The 19508-nt window shown below is 42.8% G+C and overlaps 1 protein-coding gene across 3 annotated transcripts in view; it reads right to left on the reverse strand.

Annotated features, from left to right (window-relative positions):
• Window positions 1-19508, reverse strand: part of crebbpb (CREB binding protein b) — a 161525-nt gene that overhangs the window by 99755 nt on the left and 42262 nt on the right. For all 3 annotated transcript variants that reach the window (XM_073060085.1, XM_073060086.1, XM_073060083.1), the window contains exons 3-8: window positions 12397-12573; window positions 8981-9248; window positions 8276-8389; window positions 4999-5232; window positions 3087-3189; window positions 54-188 (exon numbers count right to left, since the gene is read on the reverse strand). In XM_073060085.1, coding sequence (XP_072916186.1) covers window positions 54-188; window positions 3087-3189; window positions 4999-5232; window positions 8276-8389; window positions 8981-9248; window positions 12397-12573 — 1031 coding nt within the window. The remainder of the gene's footprint in view (window positions 1-53; window positions 189-3086; window positions 3190-4998; window positions 5233-8275; window positions 8390-8980; window positions 9249-12396; window positions 12574-19508) is intronic.

A 19508-nucleotide genomic window follows, 5' to 3' on the forward strand; every position in this document is an offset into this window, starting at 1 on the left:
ACTTCCATCTCTAGAGGTGAGAAACTTTTTTTGATCAGATGATAAACACTTACAGTTTATGAACCAGGTGATTGCGCAGATCTTGAGTTACATGTTCGTGCCATGGCTTTCGGATGCCACTAGTGGAAGGTGCTGCTGTTGGTAATGTGCTAACATTACCTACATTTGTGCCATCATTCATCATTTGGCTAAAAGGAAATTAGGGAAAATGTATTACTTAAAATTATTGTGATGTATTAAGGTTAGCATTACTTCTTGCATCAAAGATTCAAAGAATACTTACAAAAACACTCAGATCTCTAGACAATCCACATTTTAAATACTAATTTGGTGCCCAGCCAAAAGCTTATCAGCTCAGTTAAATGCAAAAGATGAAACCATTCACACTGAATGGTAGTATATTCTTATTTTAAAGCACTAACATTGTTTTAGGTAACAACATGGAATCATCACCAGGTCCTGCTCTCGTCTCACTGCTGCCATCAGGAAGGAGATACTGGCCTTAACATGTTTCCTCTATTAAGGCCAGTGTAAACAATAAGTTGTCCAACTTTTTACCTAGTGACAACAACATGTGCATACTGAATAATTTCTTCAATAAAAAGAGCATAAATAAGCTAGTTCTAAAACCTGCAGACAAATCGTTACCAAACTCCACCTTGTCAACACCTTCCACATCAAAAACTGGAAAAGGAAATGTGATTGTGTATGATCATGAAATACACTGTACATGCCATTGAGGTCGAGGGTGACAAACTTTTGTGTGCACGTTCACACTTCAGAGGGAACATCGTACAGGGCTCTCAAGGCCCACACGTCTAGGTTCAGGAACAGTTACTACCCCTCAACCATCCAGCTCTTGAATCAGAGGGGATAACTTCACTCAACTCCACTTGCCCCATCACTGAACTCTTCCCACAACCTATGAACTCACTTTCAAGGACTCTTCATCTCATGTTCTCGATACTTATTGTTTGTTTATTACGTTTTATTTTGCTGTTTTTTTTGTATTTTACTGTGAGTGCCTGCAAGAAAATGAATGTCAGGGCTGTATATGGTGACATATACTTTTATAATAAATTTACTTTGAAAATAAAACAGAATAGTACAGGCCCTTTGGCCTACAAGGCGATGCCAACCATTTCATCTACTCTAAGATCAATCTACCTCTTCCCTCCTACATAGCCCTCTATTTTCTATTATCCATGTGTCTATCCAAGAGCTTCTTAAATGTCCCTAAATGTATCCACCTCTACCGCCACTACTGGCAGTGCGTTCCATGCACCCACCATTCTCTGTGTAAAACACTTACTTCTGACATTTCACATACACTTTCCTCCAGCAACCTTAAAATTACGCCCTCTTGTATCAGTCCTTCCCACCCTGGGAAAAAGTCTCTGGCTGTCAAATCGATCTATACCTCTCTTCATCTTGTACCCCTCTATCAAGTCACTTCTCATTCTCCTTCACTTCAAATGGAAAAGCCCCAGCTCACTCAACCTATCCTCATAAGACATGCTCTCTAATCCAGGCAGCATCCTGGTAAATGTCCTCTGCATCCTCTCTAAAGCTTCCACATCCTTCCTATAAAGAGGCTACCAGAAATTTACACAACATTCCAAGCGTGGTCTTTCTAAAATCACGTGACATCTTGTCACTTGATTTTGCTGAGACTAAGATGGGAAAGTTTGCACAAGTGTAGGCAAGCTTTTAAATGGACTTCAAAGGAAAGTGAGGATTATGTGTAGAAAGGAACTAACATGGTGTGCATTATCAGAAGTTAAATTTAACACTAATTTAGGGTGACAAAATACAATTCATTTGGGTGTCACCGTAGTGCAGTGCCCACCGTGACGTTATTACAGCTCAGGTGTTGGAGTTCAGAGTTCAATTCCAATGTCGTCTGTGAAATGCGTGGAAATTGTCCTGTGATAGGTTAGGGTTAAACAGGTGGGTTGCTGGGCAGTACGGCTCGTTGGGCTGGAAGGGCCTATTCCGCTCTGTACCTCTAAATAAAATAAATAAAAATGAACTTCAAAGTGTTTAAAGAGTCTTTGTTTTTTGTGTGACTTAGTTTTTAGTGTGGTTGACCTCTGAACAGATCCATGAACCGATGACACTGCCTCACTTCTCACTCTACTTTTTTTTATATTTCTGAGTGTAACTTATAATAAATGTTTACATATTACACTGTGCTGCTGCCATAAAACAACATATGTCATAACGTCAGTGATAATAAAGCTGATTTTGATGGGATAGGAAGAATGGTTTTTAATGCACAAAATCTTGTGAAAAGGAATTAAGAATTCATTTACTGAATGAGGAAATCTCATTACTTTTGTCAAATGAACATTTATATTTATTTTCCTATTTCCTTACAATATAGTTGACCATTCAACCAATCAAGTGTATGCTGGCTCACAGAGCAATCTCATTCCCTCGCTTACTTTTCCCCTGTAACTTGTTTTCCTAATAAACACAAACAAAATGCTGGAGGAACTTAGGACTCGGCATCTACGAAAATGAATAAACAGCTATCGTTTCATGCCAGGACCATTCTTCAGGACTGGAAAGGAAGGGGAAAAACAACAGGAAGATTATTCTCCTAATTCCTATCATCTCCTCTCAGAGTTTGTGATTCAACTCTGTACTCAGAGCAAGGTACATGGCCACTTAACCTATTAAACCTCAGATCTTTGTAACGTGGGAAGAAACTAGAGCACCCAGAATAAATCCAGTCACAGGGAGAACAAGTAACCCCTACATAGAAAGCAACAGGGCCTGGTTAAAATGGTTGGTTTTACTGAGAATTTTGAAAAGTGGGAAAAAATGGTGCAGAGCCTGAGAGGAGGGACAGCTGTGAGAAGTCGAAACGTTTATCACAATAATCCTAGATCTGTGCAGTGCTATCACAGTTTTCTGTTTTGGAAGAAGGCCCCTTCCATTCATTAGAAGTTATATCCAAGTATTAAAGGTTGGAAGTTGCAGATCCAGCTCAAGCTTACTATGTTCCTGCAACATTTGAATGAGACAGACTGAAATCATATTATGTTGATAAGTATAATTGAAGAATAGAGATTACTTACTTTGGTGTGCCAAGGGAAGGTGGAAGAGCAGAGTCAGACATCAAATTTGACTGATCAGGGGCTGGAACACCCATCCCTCCAACCACATTCATCTGGTTCGTACCTGATCCAACAAAGGAGTAGTCAGTAACAGAGACTGGTCAAGCTCGGGTCAACAGTTCAGGTTCCAATACTATCTCACTATTGTCAGTCAAAGTAGTACACCCCATCCTCGTCATATGCGTCTTCAGACAATGTGAATTCACTTACGCGAGGAACCTATTTCTACCAACGTCTCCTTATATGCATCCAACACTCACAGTTATGCAAGGAGCACTGCTTTCCTGCCAATATGTCACGTGCGCACACTTCACAGTCTCACTGTTGGAACGAGAGGCACCGCTTTCCTGCCAATTCAAGTCAGGTGCGCGCGCCTCACAATCTCACTCCCGCCAGTCTCGCATTGGTTTTGGCAAGATGTGGATGTGCGATCTTGCGCTCTTAAACTTTTGTTGTTATTACCTACGGTGCTGTGATTTTGTGCTTGAAATATTTAACTATGCCTCCTAAGCATCCGATGTCATGTCCTGGGCCATCAGCTGAGCGGCAGAGAACCGCTTTAACACTTGGAAAAAAGTTGGAAATTATAAACAGCGCAGCATCAGGTGAAGGTAACGCAGCTGTGGGATGTAGATTTAGGGTAAGGGGTAAGACAAGGGTACCTTTATCACTCAGAAAGTAGTGAGTACCTGGAACGTGGAGGCGGAGTTAAGATGGCGCTAAACCCCAACTCCTTTGCTTGCATCTTTGGAAACAGCTCCATTTCCATCTTTAATATCTCTGTTTTACTCCTTCAGGATTCTTTTGCAGACCCTGACCTGGAGTTAGATACATGCAGACTTCGGTTCTTTGTAGGAATGGGACCCGTTCTCGGGGTTTCAGGACTGGCCAAGGGTTCGGCCTGAGAGTCCCGCTCGTGTTTGGAAGCCGAAGATCTTGGGGCTCTGGAGATGGGCAAATTGAGGGTCGGTGTCATGGCAGGAGACTCGTCAGGGGGGATGGAAAATCTTTCGCTGTGGGCCTGAAGACCCGAGATCTTTGCAATTTTCAAGCACAGAGCTCATAAAAAGTAATGAAACGGACTTTTAACATCATAAACATTGGGTTGTTGTGGGGGGAGGGAACACCTCCCTCCTCATTAGGGAGAGAGAGAACCTGCAGTTTGTTGAATGCTGGGTGAAAAGCGAAGTCTTTGGGGTTACTGCAAGTCCGTGTCTTTGCTATTGCCTAGCTCATGCTCGTGCTCGGTGGTGGTGCTGATGGGGGAAGGGGGAATGTTACTCGCTGCTGCTTATGCCTGGGGGGGGGGGGGGGGACTTGGGGTTCTCGCGTTTAACTGTTGCACATTCTATTCTTTGGGGCACTTCTCTGTTTTTGTGTATGTTTGCAAAGAAAAAGCAGTTCAGGATGTATAGAGTATACATTTCTCTGACAGTAAATTGGACCTTTGAACCTTTGAACGCACTGTAGAGGGAGATTTGTGGAAGCAGAGATGTAGGCAGCTTTTAGATGAACACTTAAATCACCTCAGCACAGACAGAATTAATGTAAATATTCAAATTCAGATTCATTTGTCACATATACATTGAAACATAACAGTGAAGTGTGTTGTTTGCATGAACAACCAGCACAAGCTAAGGACGTGCTGGGGCGGGGATGTGGTGGACCGAATGGTTTGTTTCCATGTTGTGAACATGCAGGCTGATTACACTATGACAGGTTTGCAATGACTGCGTGTACAAAAGGACAGGGATGGAAATGAATTTAAAATTAAGCAGCAAACTCCCAACATGATGCAACTGTTGGATTATATTACCCAACACAAAAGTGCCACAGTCTCTGTGCTAAGGTCTCGTGACTGTAGTACACTTACCCAAAGGGTTTGGCCTCATTGATTGGTGAACTTGAGGCTGTGTTGTCTGCTGGCCTTGTACCTGAGGCTGTGGCTGCGCTTGTGGCTGGTTACCATAGGGCAGTCCAAGTGCCGCATATGCTCTCTGCATTGAACTGGGATCGATTGGATTGGAGTTGCTGGATGTGCCCTGTGGACCACTTCCAACTGCACCCACTGTGTTTGGTAACCCACTTGGCAGAGAACCTAATAGGGCTGAGAGGTAAGCTGTATTAAAATTACTGTTCACATATGAAGCTTTTACACAAAATCCATGCAAGTATACTGACAACATGCAAGCAAATCTTTCACTTCAGACATAACTTTCTACGACTCTTTCCTGACAGCAGTATAACAAGAACAAGATCTAGGCCTCATATGGAGCCAGTGATCATTAATGGAGAATGTGTGGAGCAGGTTAAGACCTACAAGTATCTGGGAGTACAGTTAGACGAGAAGCTAGACTGGACTGCCAACACAGATGCCTTGTGCAGGAAGGCACAGAGTCGACTGTACTTCCTAAGAAGGTTGGCGTCATTCAATGTCTGTAGTGAGATGCTGAAGATGTTCTATAGGTCAGTTGTGGAGAGCGCCCTCTTCTTTGTGGTGGCGTGTTGGGGAGGAAGCATTAAGAAGAGGGATGCCTCACGTCTTAATAAGCTGGTAAGGAAGGCGGGCTCTGTCGTGGGCAAAGTACTGGAGAGTTTAACATCGGTAGCTGAGCGAAGGGCGCTGAGTAGGCTACGGTCAATTATGGATAACTCTGAACATCCTCTACATAGCACCATCCAGAGACAGAGAAGCAGTTTCAGCGACAGGTTACTATCAATGCAATGCTCCTCAGACAGGATGAAGAGGTCAATACTCCCCAATGCCATTAGGCTTTACAATTCTATCGCCAGGACTTAAGAACTTTTTAAAAGCTATTATTAATGCTTTTTGAGATAGTGATTTAGATGCATATCATATTCTTTACTGAGTTAAGTATTGTATGTAATTAGTTTTGCTACAAGAAGTGTATGGGACATTGGAAAAAAGTTGAATTTCTCCATGGGGATGAATAAAGTATCTATCTATCTATCTAATTTAAATGTATGTGTGTGCATATACAGATTAGCTTTATTTCTCAAATATACATCAAAACACATAGTGAAATGTGTTGTTTGTATCAATGACTGTCAAGAGTCTGAGGATTTGTTGGGGGCAAGAGCGGGTATCACTATGCTCCTGACGCCAACAAAGTATACCCACAACTTACTAACCCTCACTAACCTGTACATATTGGAATGGAGGAGGAAACCTTCACAGGAAGAATGGACAAACTCCTCACTGACAGCTGTGGGAATTGAATCCTGTTCACCAGTGCTGTAAAGCAGTATGCTACCACACCACCCTATAATCTATCCTGCTAATAAGACGGGGAACACAAATATGTTTGATGTAGACAGAGACCTTGGGGAGCAAGTTCCTGGTTACCTGAAAATGATGTCACAGGTGGATAGTGCTGTGCACAAAGTATTTAGCACATTTAGGCCGAAGAAGGGACTGAGTCTAGGACTTGGAATGCCATGTTGCTTATGTATATACGGTTGCTGGAATATGTGGTTATTGGATCTAAAACAGGAAACTCCCTACAACATCACTGTAGGAGTACCTTCACAAGAAGAACTAGCAGTTGGTCATGGCAGCTCAGTCCTGCTTCTGAAGGACAAATGAAGGAAGATCAATCGATGGTCATCTTGCAAACAGTAGAGTGAAGGAAAAATTGGCCCAAAACGTTCACCATCATAGATGATCCCAAATACAGACTGAGAATTAATTTAAATCTTACACCCATCCCACAATGTGAGGGAGTAAAAATCTTTGTATTATGACTCTGTTGCAATGTACAGACATGACTTGTAGAAGGAAGCTGTCCTGCAACCTGTTGGTCCTAGCTTTAACGCTGCGTAAGCGTTTGCCAGCCAGAAGCAGCTGAAACAGTTTATGGTTGGGGTGACTGGTGACCCAGTGATCTTCCAGGCCTTCTTCTGCACCTGTGTCCTTAATGAAGGGAAGTTTACATCCACAGATGCGCTGGGCTGTCCATACCACTCTTTGCAGTGCCCAGCGATCAAGGTTGGTGCAGTTCCTGTACCAGGCAATGATACAGAGAGTCAATATGCTTTCAATGGTGCCCCTGTAGAAGGTCTTGACAATTTGGGGGCCAATGCTGAACTTCTTCAGTTGCCTGAGGTGGAAGAGATGCTGTTGTGCTTTTTTTGCCACAAAGCTGAGTGTGTACAGTCCAGGTGAGATCAGCGGTAATGTGTATACTGAGGAACTTGAAACTATTTACCCTCTCAATGGCAATCCCATTGACGTTGATCGGGGTGAACCTGTCTCCATTTCTCCTGCCATCTACAATCAGCTCTTTTGATGGTTGGACATTGAGGGAGAGGTTGTTATCCTGGCACCACTGTGTCAGGGTGTCAACCTCTCCTCTGCAGGCTGACTCATCACCGCTATAAGTAAGGCTGATCAAAGTCGTGTCATCTGTGAATTTGATCAGCAGATTGGAGCAGGGTGTGGCAGTACAGTTGTGGGTGTAAAGGGAGTAGAGAAGGGGACTCGTACACAACCGGGGGGAGGGGGCACCTGTGCTGAGGGTCAGAGGTGAGGGAGCCCATCCTTACCACCTGTCAGCAATCTGATAGGAAGTCTAGGATCCAGCTGCACAAGGTGGGGTGCAGGCCAAGGCCTCTAAGCTTCCTGTCAAGTCTGGAGAGAATTATGGTGTTAAATGCTGAACAGTTGTCCAGGAACAGCGTTCTAACGTATGCATCCCTCTTCTCCAGGTGAGTGAGGATGGTGTGTAGTGCTGTGGCTCTGGCAAATAATAATTTGTAAGAACTAAACCGAAGGACTTTTTATCCCGAATGTTTCCAATACCAAGGCCGCGCTCTTTTTTCTATGCTGTATGTGGTGACATGTATGTACTCTGATAATAAATTTTACTTTGACTTTTGAACTCAATTTCAACATTTAAGAGAAGTTTGGATAGGTACATGAATAGTAGGGATATGGAGGACTTTGGTCCCGGTGCAGGTCGATGGGAGTAGGCAGTTTGAATGGTTTTGCCATGGACTAAATGGGCCAAATGGCCTGTTTCTGTGCTGTATTTCTTTATGACTCTATATTTATTTTAATAAAGAATTAAGAAATATATTTTGATATTTTAGAACTGTTGATATATGAAACACGAACAAAGATCACTTACTCTGCTGATTCCTCTTGTCACTAGCATTTTTCAGGGGTAGACATACAGGACAGTCATGTCTAGTGCAGTTTTTCCAGTGAGAAATGATCTGTCTTGATGATGCACAGTGAGCAACTGCATCAGGAAACAAAACAGCCAGAGTTCAAACATTAACACAAAGGTTCACAGCTCTGTAGTTAACACCACCACAAAGGGCAGCTTCTTTTCTTTAACACTTCAAAGTACCAATGTCAGTGAACGTGGATGTTATAATTACAAAGTGAAAGTAAAAGCAAACCAAGTCCGCTGATAATACAAAACTAAGCAGGGAATTAACTGTAAGGATTATACAAAGACAATGCAAACATTAGAGGTTAAGCGAGGGCCAAGAGATGAAGCATCAACAGTAAACCCTAATACAAAGGACGTCAATACAGGATAAACCATCGCTACCATCAGGGAAGAGGTACAGGAGCCTGAAGACACACACACTATGTTTTAGGAACAACTGCTTCTCCTCTGCCATCAGATTTCTGAATGTTCCATGAACCCATCACATGACCTCACTAGCTTGCTCTTAGTGCACAATTTACTTATCTTTATAATTTATAGTAATTTTAAAGTAGATCACTGCATGACAATCTTTGATGTTTTTATTTGCAGGACTATTTGAACTCCTACTTAGCTAGCCAATTTAAAATACATACAGGTAAAAACAATACTTACCCTGGCAGGACTTGCCGGCTTGACAGTGAGTCATGTGATTGAGGACATTTTTCATCGTTCGGCAGTGTGGAAGAGCACAGGGGCGCACCTCGCCGTTTGCCTGCTCTCTCCGCTGACACTTGTGGGCGTGAAGCAGTAGGACCAGCTGCTGCTGTATCAATTTACGTTTCTCTGGATCTGCTGTCGGCGCAGACCCCATTCCCTGTGTTGGCACCTGGGAGGGTACTTGCACCATGCCTACCTGCTGAACCTGGGACTGCTGCTGTGACTTGGAAAGAGAGAGAGAAAAAGTGAGAAGAACATTTAAAAACACACAATTGTTTTTTAAATTAAAATTAAAACAAAAAAATGTTTCTGAATGAATTGGCCACCATCAAAGTGGTGGGTCAAACGGCTTGTTTCTATGTTGGACGACGACAGCCTGGTAATATGTCTAAAACTGACCAGCTCACCAACACTGACTTGAAGGCCAACTAAAGTCTGTGTGGATAGAACTGAGGAACAGTAAGGGAAAAAGGACCCAAATGGGTGTTGTCTACAGGCCACCAAACAGTAGCATGGATATTGGGTGCAAGTTGAATAGGGAGTTAACACTGGCATGTGGCAAAGGTAATGTCGCAGTAGTTATGGGGGATTTCAACATGCAGGTGAACTGGGAGAATCAGGTTGGTGCTGGACCACAGGATAGGGAGTTTGTAGAGTGCCTACGGGATGCATTCTTGGAACAGCTTGTACGAGAGCTGACCAGGGACAAGACTATTCTGGATTTAGTGTTATGTAATGAACAAGATTTGATAAGCGATCTTGCAGTAAAGGAGCCATTAGGAGGTAGTGATCATAATATGATAAGTTTTTATCTGCAATTTGAGAAGGATAAGGGCAACTCGGAGGTGTCAGTGTTGCAGTTAAACAGGGGAAACTATGGAGCCATGAGGGAGGAGCTGGTCAAAGTTGACTGGAAGGATAGCCTAGCAGAAAAGACAGTGGAACAGCAATGGCAGGTATTCTTGGGAATAATGCACAAGGTGCAAAATCAGTTCATCCCCCAGAGAAGGAAGGATTCAAAGGGAGGAATGGGGCCACAGTGGTTGACAAAGGAAGTCAGAGATTGCATAGCATTAAAAGAAAGAAAGTATGACAGAGCTAAGGTGAGTGGGAGGACAGATGATTGGGAAGTTTTTAAGGAACAACAGAACTTAACTAAAAAGACAATACGGGGAGAAAAAATGAGGTACGAACGCAAGCTAGCCAGGAACATAAAGGAAGATAGCAAAAGCTTTTTTAGTTATGTGAAGAGAAAGAAGATAGTTAAGAACAATGTTGGGCCCTTGAAGAATGAATTGGGTGAAATTGTTATGGGAAACAGAGAAATGGCAGAAGAATTTAATGAGTACTTTAGATCTGTTTTCACTAAGGAAGACACAAGCAACTCCCAGATGTATGGATGGGCCAAGGACATAGGGTAACAGAGGAAATGAAACAGATTGACATTAGGAAGGAAACGGTGATGAGAAGACTGATGGGACTGATCTGATGGACTAATCTGTTGGGAGTTTTTCGAGGATGTAACCAGGAAGTTAGATGGGGGAGATCCAGTGGATGTAGTGTACCTCGATTTTCAGAAGGCATTTGATAAGGTCCCACATAGGAGATTGGTGGGTAAAATCAAAGCTCAGAGCATCGGGGGGGAAGACATTGGCATGGATAGAAAACTGGTTGGCAGATAGAAAGCAAAGGGTAGCGGTGAATGGGTGTTTCTCGGAATGGCAGGTGGTGACTAGTGGGGTGCCACAGGGCTCGGTATTGGGACCACAGCTGTTTACAATTTATGTCAACGATTTGGATCAAGGCATTGAAAATAACATCAGCAAATTTGCTGATGATACTAAGCTGGGTGGCAGTGTGACATGTGATGAGGATGTTAGGAGAATTCAGGGTGACTTGGATAGGCTGGGTGAGTGGGCAGATACTTGGCAGATGACGTTTAATGTGAATAAGTGTGAGGTTATCCACTTTGGGAGTAAGAACAGGAATGCAGATTATTATCTGAACGGTGTAGAGTTAGGTAAGGGAGAAATACAAAGAGATCTAGGAGTCCTTGTTCATCAGTCACTGAAGGTGAATGAGCAAGTGCAGCAGGCAGTGAAGAAGGCTAATGGAATGTTGGCCTTTATTACAAAGGGAATTGAGTACAAGAGCAAGGAAATCCTCTTGCATTTGTACAAAGCCCTGGTGAGACCACACCTGGAGTATTGTGTACAGTTTTGGTCTCCAGGGTTAAGGAAGGACATCCTGGCTGTAGAGGAAGTGCAGCGTAGATTCACGAGGTTAATTCCTGGGATGTCTGGACTGTCTTACGCAGAGAGGTTAGAGAGACTGGGCTTGTACACGCTGGAATTAAGGAGATTGAGAGGGGATCTGATTGAAACATATAAGATTATTAAGGGATTGGACAAGATAGAGGCAGGAAATATGTTCCAGATGCTGGGAGAGTCCAGTACCAGAGGGCATGGTTTGAGAATAAGGGGTAGGTCATTTAGGACAGAGTTAAGGAAAAACTTCTTCTCCCAGAGAGTTGTGAGGGTCTGGAATGCACTGCTTCGGAAGGTAGTGGAGGCCAATTCTCTGGATGCTTTCAAGAAGGAGCTAGATAGGTATCTTATGGATAGGGGAATCAAGGGATATGGGGACAAGGCAGGAACCGGGTATTGATAGTAGTTGATCAGCCATGATCTCAAAATGGCGGTGCAGGCTCGAAGGGCCGAATGGTCTACTTCTGCACCTATTGTCTATTGTCTATTGTCTAAAGTATTGATGAAACTATGGAATAAGTTTGGGGCAGCTCTCTAGTGTGACGATTAGCATAACACTGTCAGCACCAGCATCCCGGATTCAGTTTCCACTGCTTTCCATGGCTTTCCTCTGGGTGCTTCCATTCCAAAGACATATGAGTTAGGAGGGTCTAACTGGGCAGCACAGGCCTGTTCAGTCAGAAGCGTCCATTACTGCGCTGTATGCCTAAATATAAAAGCTCTGGTTTTGCCACAAGTTCTTTTCTTCTCAGTAGGCATGTTATTCTCAAAGCTGCCTTTCTTTAGTATGCAGGCCAACCAAGGAAAGCCATCCTACCCAGCTTAAATGCAATCACTAAAAGACAAGCATTTTGCTTATCCCTTTGATGGTAATCACTGGCTAACAAGGCTGGAGAGGAGTTCAGTTTACCATCAGCAGATCTTTCCCCACCCCTCTAACTGAATTAGTCATCTGTAAAAGAGCACTTTTTACACCAGCAGAATGCAATGTATTGTCAATCTTTATACTCTACTGTAAAAGCTGTAAATCCAAGAATAATTTTAATTTTTATGACCACTTCATTTATTTGCAATAAAACATCTGTAAGCACAAGGCCTGCTTACCATGTTCGGCACATTTGTAACTTGAGTACCCTTCAAGTCAGATGGAAATGGAGGCAGACTATTGGACAGATTACTTTTGTTTTGCATTTGAGGTCCAACCCCCGTAGTGCCTAATTGCTGACCGCCTGCTTGACCATAGCCTTGTCCAAACAGGCTTGCGTTACCCGAAATCCCCATCTGCAAACATAAAGAAAACAGAGTTATTCTAGTCAGGGAGTTTTGAATCACTCCAGAAATAAAATACTTCAGGTTTTCAGTTGACATTAGGTGGTGTGAATCTTGAAAAACAAATTGGGATCTTTTCTCAATGGCATTAGAAGATATGGTGGTACAAATCGTTTAGGTGTCAACTCTACAACATGAAATGCACACATATAAAAATAATCAATAAGAGTAAAGGGGTGTTGATCTGCATCTCACGGAGTTTGGAACTAAACAAAAGAACAAAATTTCAAAATTGTATTATGAATTAAAGAGAAATGTTCATCATTAGCAAACCAGACAAAGTTAGCTTGTATTAACATTTTCTTAATTGACTCCCCTCACTCCAAATGCGAAGGCAAAAGATCCTGGGTGTGTTGCTAATGTTCTCATTCACTATGACAATCAGTTCTGTGCTTTTTGGCTGTGGACAATTTCAACTGAATAAGACGGGGCATCAGGAAAAAAAAGAGACAATCTTATTGATTTGTGACCATAAGACACAGGAGCAGAGTTAGGCCATTCTGCCCACTGAGTCTGCTCTGCCATGTCATCATGGCTGATCTCATTCTCCTGCCTTCTCCTCATAACCTTTCACACCCTAAATAATCAAGAACCTATCAAACTAAGCTTCAAATATACCAAATGACTTGGCCTCTATAGCTGCTCATGGCAAGGAATTCCACAGGTTCACAACCTTTGAATATAGAAATTTCTCCTCATCTCCATTCTAAATGGGCATTCCTCTATTCTAAGGCTGTGTCCTCTAGTCTTAGACTCCCCCCAACCCCCCAGTATATGAAACATCCTCTCCACATCCATTCTATCTAGGCCTTTCAGCATTCAACAGGTCTCAATGAAATCTCCCCCTCATTCGTCAAGATTCCTGCAAGTACAGCCCCAGAGCCCTCAAACAATCTTCATACGATAACCCTTTCATTCCCAGAATCATTCTTGTAAACCTGATCTGAACCCCTTTCAACGTCAGCACATCTTTTCTCAGTACAAAACTGCTCAAAACTGTCCATGTGATAGATTCTTGATTGGTCATGGCGTGAAGGGATCTGGGGAAAAGACAGGAGATTGGGGCTGAGAGGAAAATTGGATCAGCCATGATGAAATGGCAGAGCAGACTTGATGGGCTAAATGGCCTAATTCTGCTCCAATATATTATGGTCTAAGTGAGGCCTCACCAGTGCCATATAAAGCCTCAGCATTACATCCTCACTTTTATATTCCAATCCTCTCAAAATGAATGCAAACATTGCATCTGCCTTCCTCACCACCACTTAACCTGCAAGTTAACCTGTAGGGAACCCCGCACAAGGACTCTTTGCAAAGTTGCTTTGCATGTCAGATTTTTAAAATTTTCTCTCCGTTCAGAGAATAGTTTATACTTTTATTCCTTCTAGCAAAGGGAAAGGCACAGGCACTGTATTCCATCTGCCACTTCTTTGCCCATTCTCTTAATCTGCAGCCTCCGTTCGTCCTCAACACTACCTGCCCCTCCACCAATCTTTGTATTGTCCACAAACTTGGCCACAAAGCCATCAATTACATCATCCAAATTACTGGCATATAACATAAAGAGAAGCAATCCCAACAATGACACCTGCGCAACACCACTAGTCATTGGCAGCCAACCACAAAAGGCCCCCTCTTTATTCACAATCTTTGCCTCCTGCCAATCTATCAGCCCTCTTGCTAGTGTCTTTCCTGTAATACCGTGGGTTCTTATCTTATTCAGCAGCCTCAAATACAGCATCTTGTCAAAGGCCTTCTGAAAATCCAAGTACACAACATCTACCGATTCTCCTTTGTCTGTCCTGCTTGATGTTTCCTCAAAGAATTCCATAGATTTGTCAGGCAACATTTTCCCTTAAGGAAACCATGCCAACTTTGGACTATTTTATCATGTGCCTTCAAGTACCCTGAAACATTATCCTTAACAATCGACTCCATCTTCCCAACTAAAGTCAGACTAACTGGCCTAAAATTTCCTTTCTTCTGCCTCCCCCCTCCAAATGTGTAGTGACATTTGCAATTTTCCAGTCCTCCGGAACCATTTCTGAATCTAGTGATTTTTGAAAGATTAGTACTAATGCCACCTCTTTCAGTACACCAAATGGTCTAAATGACTTATCTCCCTTCAGATCGTTCAGCTTTCCAAGCACTTTCTCCCTAGTAATAGCAACTGCACTCACTTCTGACCCAATACTCTCGAACTTCCAGCATTCTGCTAGTGTCTTCCACAGTGAAGATTGATGCAAAATATTTAATGAGTTCATGTGGTATTTCCTTGTCCCCCATTACTACCTCTCCAACATCATTTTCCAGTGGTCTGATATCTACTCTCACCTCTTTTGTTTACACTTCATAAAAAGAGCTTTTTGTATCCTCTGATATTATTGACCTTCATATTCATCTTTCCCCTCCTCATGGCTTTTTTTTGTTGCTTTCTGTTGGTTTTTAAAAGCTTCCCAATCCTCTAACTTTCCACTAATTTTGCTCTATTATATGCCTTCTCTTTTGCTTTTATGCTGTCTTATCAGCCGCAGTTTCAACATCTTCTGGGATGCATCAATGCTGCATCTTCCAAATTGCTCCCAGAATCTCCAGCCAATGTGTGTTGCGTCATCCCTGCTCCAATTAACTTTGGCCAGCTCCCCTCTCATGCCTCTGTAATTCCCCTTACTCCATTGTAATATTGATATACTGACTTCAGCTTCTCACACTTACTGGGTGATTTCTATCATATTACGATCACTTTCTCCCAAGAGTTCCTTTACATTAAGTTCCCTAATCAAGTCTGGTTCATTACACAACAACCTATCCAGAACTGCCTTTTCCCTAATGGGCTCAGCTACAGCTGCTCTAAAAAGCCACCTCATAGGCATTCTGTAAATACTCACCCGTGGGATCCAGCACCAATCTGACTTTGTCCAATCTACCTGCAGATTGAAATCCCTCATGACAATCATAATATTGCCCTTTTAATGCCTTTTCTATCTCCCACTAGAACTCGTATACCACATCCAGGCTACTGTTCAGAGGCCTGCGTATAACTCCCATCATGGTTTTTTTACCCTCAAGGATTCTAAATCTTCTGATCCTACGTCACCTCTTTCTAAGGATTTGATTTCATTTTTTACCAAGTGGCACGCCGCCCCTCTGCCTACCTGCCTGTCCTTTCGATACAATGGGTATCCTTGGATGTTAAGCTCCCGACTATGATCATCTTTCAGGCACTACTCAGTCATTCTGCCAACCTACAAGATTATCCACCTTATTCTGTATACTGTGTGCATTCTAATATAACACTTCTAGTCCTGTATTTGCCACTGTTTTTGATTCTGTCCTCATGTTACATTGCAACTCATCCCACTGACTACCTTGCCCTATCATCTGCCTGCCCTTCCTGACTGCCTCACTACACATCTGCTTGTATACTAACTGCCCTATCCTTAGCACAATCACTCCAGTTCCCATACACCTGCCAAATTAGTTTAAACCCTTCCAAACACTCTAGTAAACCTGCCCACAAGGGTACTGGTCCCCCTTGGGTTCAGGTGTAACCTGTCCTTTTTGTACAGGTCATACCTTCTTCAGAAAAGATCCTAATGATCCAGAAATCTGAAGTCCTGCCCCCTGCACCAGTTCCTTAGCCATGCATTCATCTGTCAAATCATCCTATTCTTACCCTCACTAGCATGTGGCACAGGCAGCAATCCAGAGATTACTACCCTGGAGGTCCAACAAAGTTTAGAGGAATGGCCTGACCTAGACAGCGTGGCTGTGGTTTCATATTTTTTCACTTCTACATGATGAACTGCACTGAGCTCTGAGGTATGTTCAGTGCCTTGACATGGTCTTGTACCCTTCCCCAGATTTGCGCTTCCCTATTATCATTTATCTGACTTGTCTTGAATCTAATACTGTGCATCAGCCAGGTAACACCATCCCTACTGGAAAGTACAGTGGAAGTAGCATCATGCTAAGGGGATGCTTTTCAACAGCAGGGACTGGAAATCTGGTCAGGATTGATGGAAAGGTGAATGTTGCTACATATAGAGAGATCCTGGATAAAAACCTACTGGCCTCTGTCCGAAAGCTTAACTGGGAGGTTTGTCTTTCAGCAGGACAACTCCTCTAAGCAGACCTCAGAACTCCTGTCCACCACTGTTCCCCAACTAACCCAGCACAGCTTGAGCAATTTTGCAAGGAGTAGGCAAATCTTGCTCCATCATGTTGTGCAAAGCAAATAGACTTATTCAAAATGACTACTAGCTGTAATAGCTGTGAGAGGTGGTTCAACTAAGTACTGAGCAAAGGGGGATGAATACTTTTAAGCTACTGACATTTCCGTTTTTGAATTTTCAGTTTTTCATGCTTTACCAGTGACAGACCGCTGTCGAGCTCGCAGCTCGACCTCGTTAAAAAAACACTGCCACCTCCAGTTTAAATTCCCACGCGGAATATTGTGGAGGATCAAATACCCAAACCCAGCACAGTCCCCACTTGTCTCATTTAGCCTGGCTCAGGGATGTGGGCCTTAGGACCCAGCGGACCTCAGGAACCGGCCGAGGTCGGGACCCACCACCCGCACTGTTTCTGTTCCATTGACGAGAAGCGATCCTGATTGAAAATAAAGTGGAAATAATAAAGCTTTTGGAAAGAGGTGAAACGTCATCGGTCATTAGAAAAGCGTTAGGCTACAGTCGGTCAACAATCGGAACAATTTTAAAGGATAACAGATAAAGTGTGAATAATAGAGCATGTGAAATGCCCTGCCCTGATGAAAGCTACAATTACAGTATTACTAAGCAACGCAGTGGTTTAATTATTGGAATACATACGTTTCTTAAGTGTTTTATATGCATAGAAAGGTAAAATATATACTATATATTCAGACAAACATTTGACAAACTGATGCTAAATAATACCGGATGTACTTGTTCTGACTTACGTACAAATCCGACTTAAAGACGGACTCAGGAACGGAACTTGTACATAACTCGGGGACTGCCTATATTGCAATGTACTGCTGCCACAAAACAATTTTCACAGCATATGCGAGTTAAACCTGATTCTGAATATTCCCACTCCTTTATACAATTTCATTAAACTTAATATTTAATTTAATCAAGAATAGATCTTCTAGGATATTTAGTTTACTGATCTAACTTCCAGTTATTTTTCTATCACCTTCTAGTTTGTTGTCATTCCCCTCTCCCCACCTTATTCTGGCATCCTCCCTCTTCCTTTCCAAATGTCAATTGTTTATTTATTTACATAGATTCTGCCTGATCTGCTGAGTTTCTCCAGCTTTTCGTGTGTTGATCTGGATTTCTGTAGAATCTTGTGAGTTTATGAAATTCTGCTGGCAATGTGGTTTTCCATTAAACTGAAACAGCATGCACACATTACCTGCTAAACTGTGGAAAGCAATAGTTTTTCATTCACAAGATGTGGATGTGAGGCTCTGCCAGTATTCATTACACTTGAGGAGGTGTGTGTTTCCTTCTTGAATTACTGCACTCTGTGTGGTGAATGTGCTCCCACAGTGCTGCCAAGTCTGAGCTTCTGAAAATCTACTGATTGAGTTAGATACATTTAGTGGCCATTTTATTAGGTACAGTAGTGGAACCCAGTGCGGTCCTCAAAATTTTTGACGTGCTATGCATTTAGAGATGCTCTTCTGCACACCACTGTTGTAACATTCATTTATTTGAGTTACTCTCACTTTCCTGCCAGCTTGAACCAGTCTTGCCATTCTCCTCTGACCTCTCTCATTAACAAGGCGTTTTCACCCACAGAACTGGTGCTCAATGGGTGGTTTTTGTATCTTGCATCATTCTTTGTAAATGCTAGACACTGTTATGCATGAAAATTCCAGGAGATTAGCCATTTCTGAGATACTCAAACCACTCCATCTGACACAATCATTCCTTGGTCAAAGTTGTTTAGATCACATTTCTTCCCCATTCTGATGTGTGGTCTGAACAACAACTGAACCTCTTGACCATGTCTGCATGCTTTTATGCACTGAGTTGCTGCCACATGATTGGCTGAACATATCAAATTCTATAAGTGATTCTGTTGGCAAAGTGGTATTTATTAAATTGAAACAGCATGCACAGGCCTATCGCCACTCCTGTTTCTTAGGCTTCTGTTTCTAGTCCACACTAGACCAGATAAATCCATAACCAAAGCTTTTTCTCTTTGTTTTGACTCTCCCTTCCACACTGAAACTGCATTTTCCTCCCCCGAAAATGGTGCTTTTCCAAAACACTCTCCAGAGTGTGTAAATCTGAAAACGCCGGCTGGGCGTGTTATGCCTGCAGCCCCCTCCTTTGTGAGAATCGCAAGATCACTATTGGGTTGGGTCAGGGGACCCAGGAAATGAGAGAGAGACGTGCAGAATGCCTCGTTCCCCGGCGATGTAAAACTACGGGACATGGCCATTGTCTCTTGGAGACACATTTGTGGATTGAAATACTATGCTACATGGACGCCCTCAGGCAAAGTGGGCTGGGTGAGAAAGAGATTGCATCACCCCAACCTGATTGACATCTTCGACCCTATGAGTCAGGATAAAAGAGGGTCTGTAGGAACAGCCCCTCAGACGCACCAGAAGAAACGCTAGCGATCCCGTAATAGCGGGAAGCCATTTGAAGGAGGCCACGTGTGTTCAGTTCCGTTGCTTGGGACTGGTGGCTGGAACCACGGAAAACGGCTTTTAGCTAGCAACGGGGAAATCAACTCCCCCGACTCAAAGGACTGGCATCATAAAAGACCTGGGCAAGTTTAAAACCGTCTCTCTTAAACCCAAAGAGCTGCAGCTTGAATGACAGTGACTTTTATATTTCCATCGGACAATACAGTATCCCCTAGACAACGATAGAGCTATT

Source organism: Hemitrygon akajei, chromosome 11, assembly GCF_048418815.1.
Source record: "Hemitrygon akajei chromosome 11, sHemAka1.3, whole genome shotgun sequence".
In the NCBI taxonomy this organism is placed as follows: Eukaryota; Metazoa; Chordata; class Chondrichthyes; order Myliobatiformes; family Dasyatidae; genus Hemitrygon; species Hemitrygon akajei.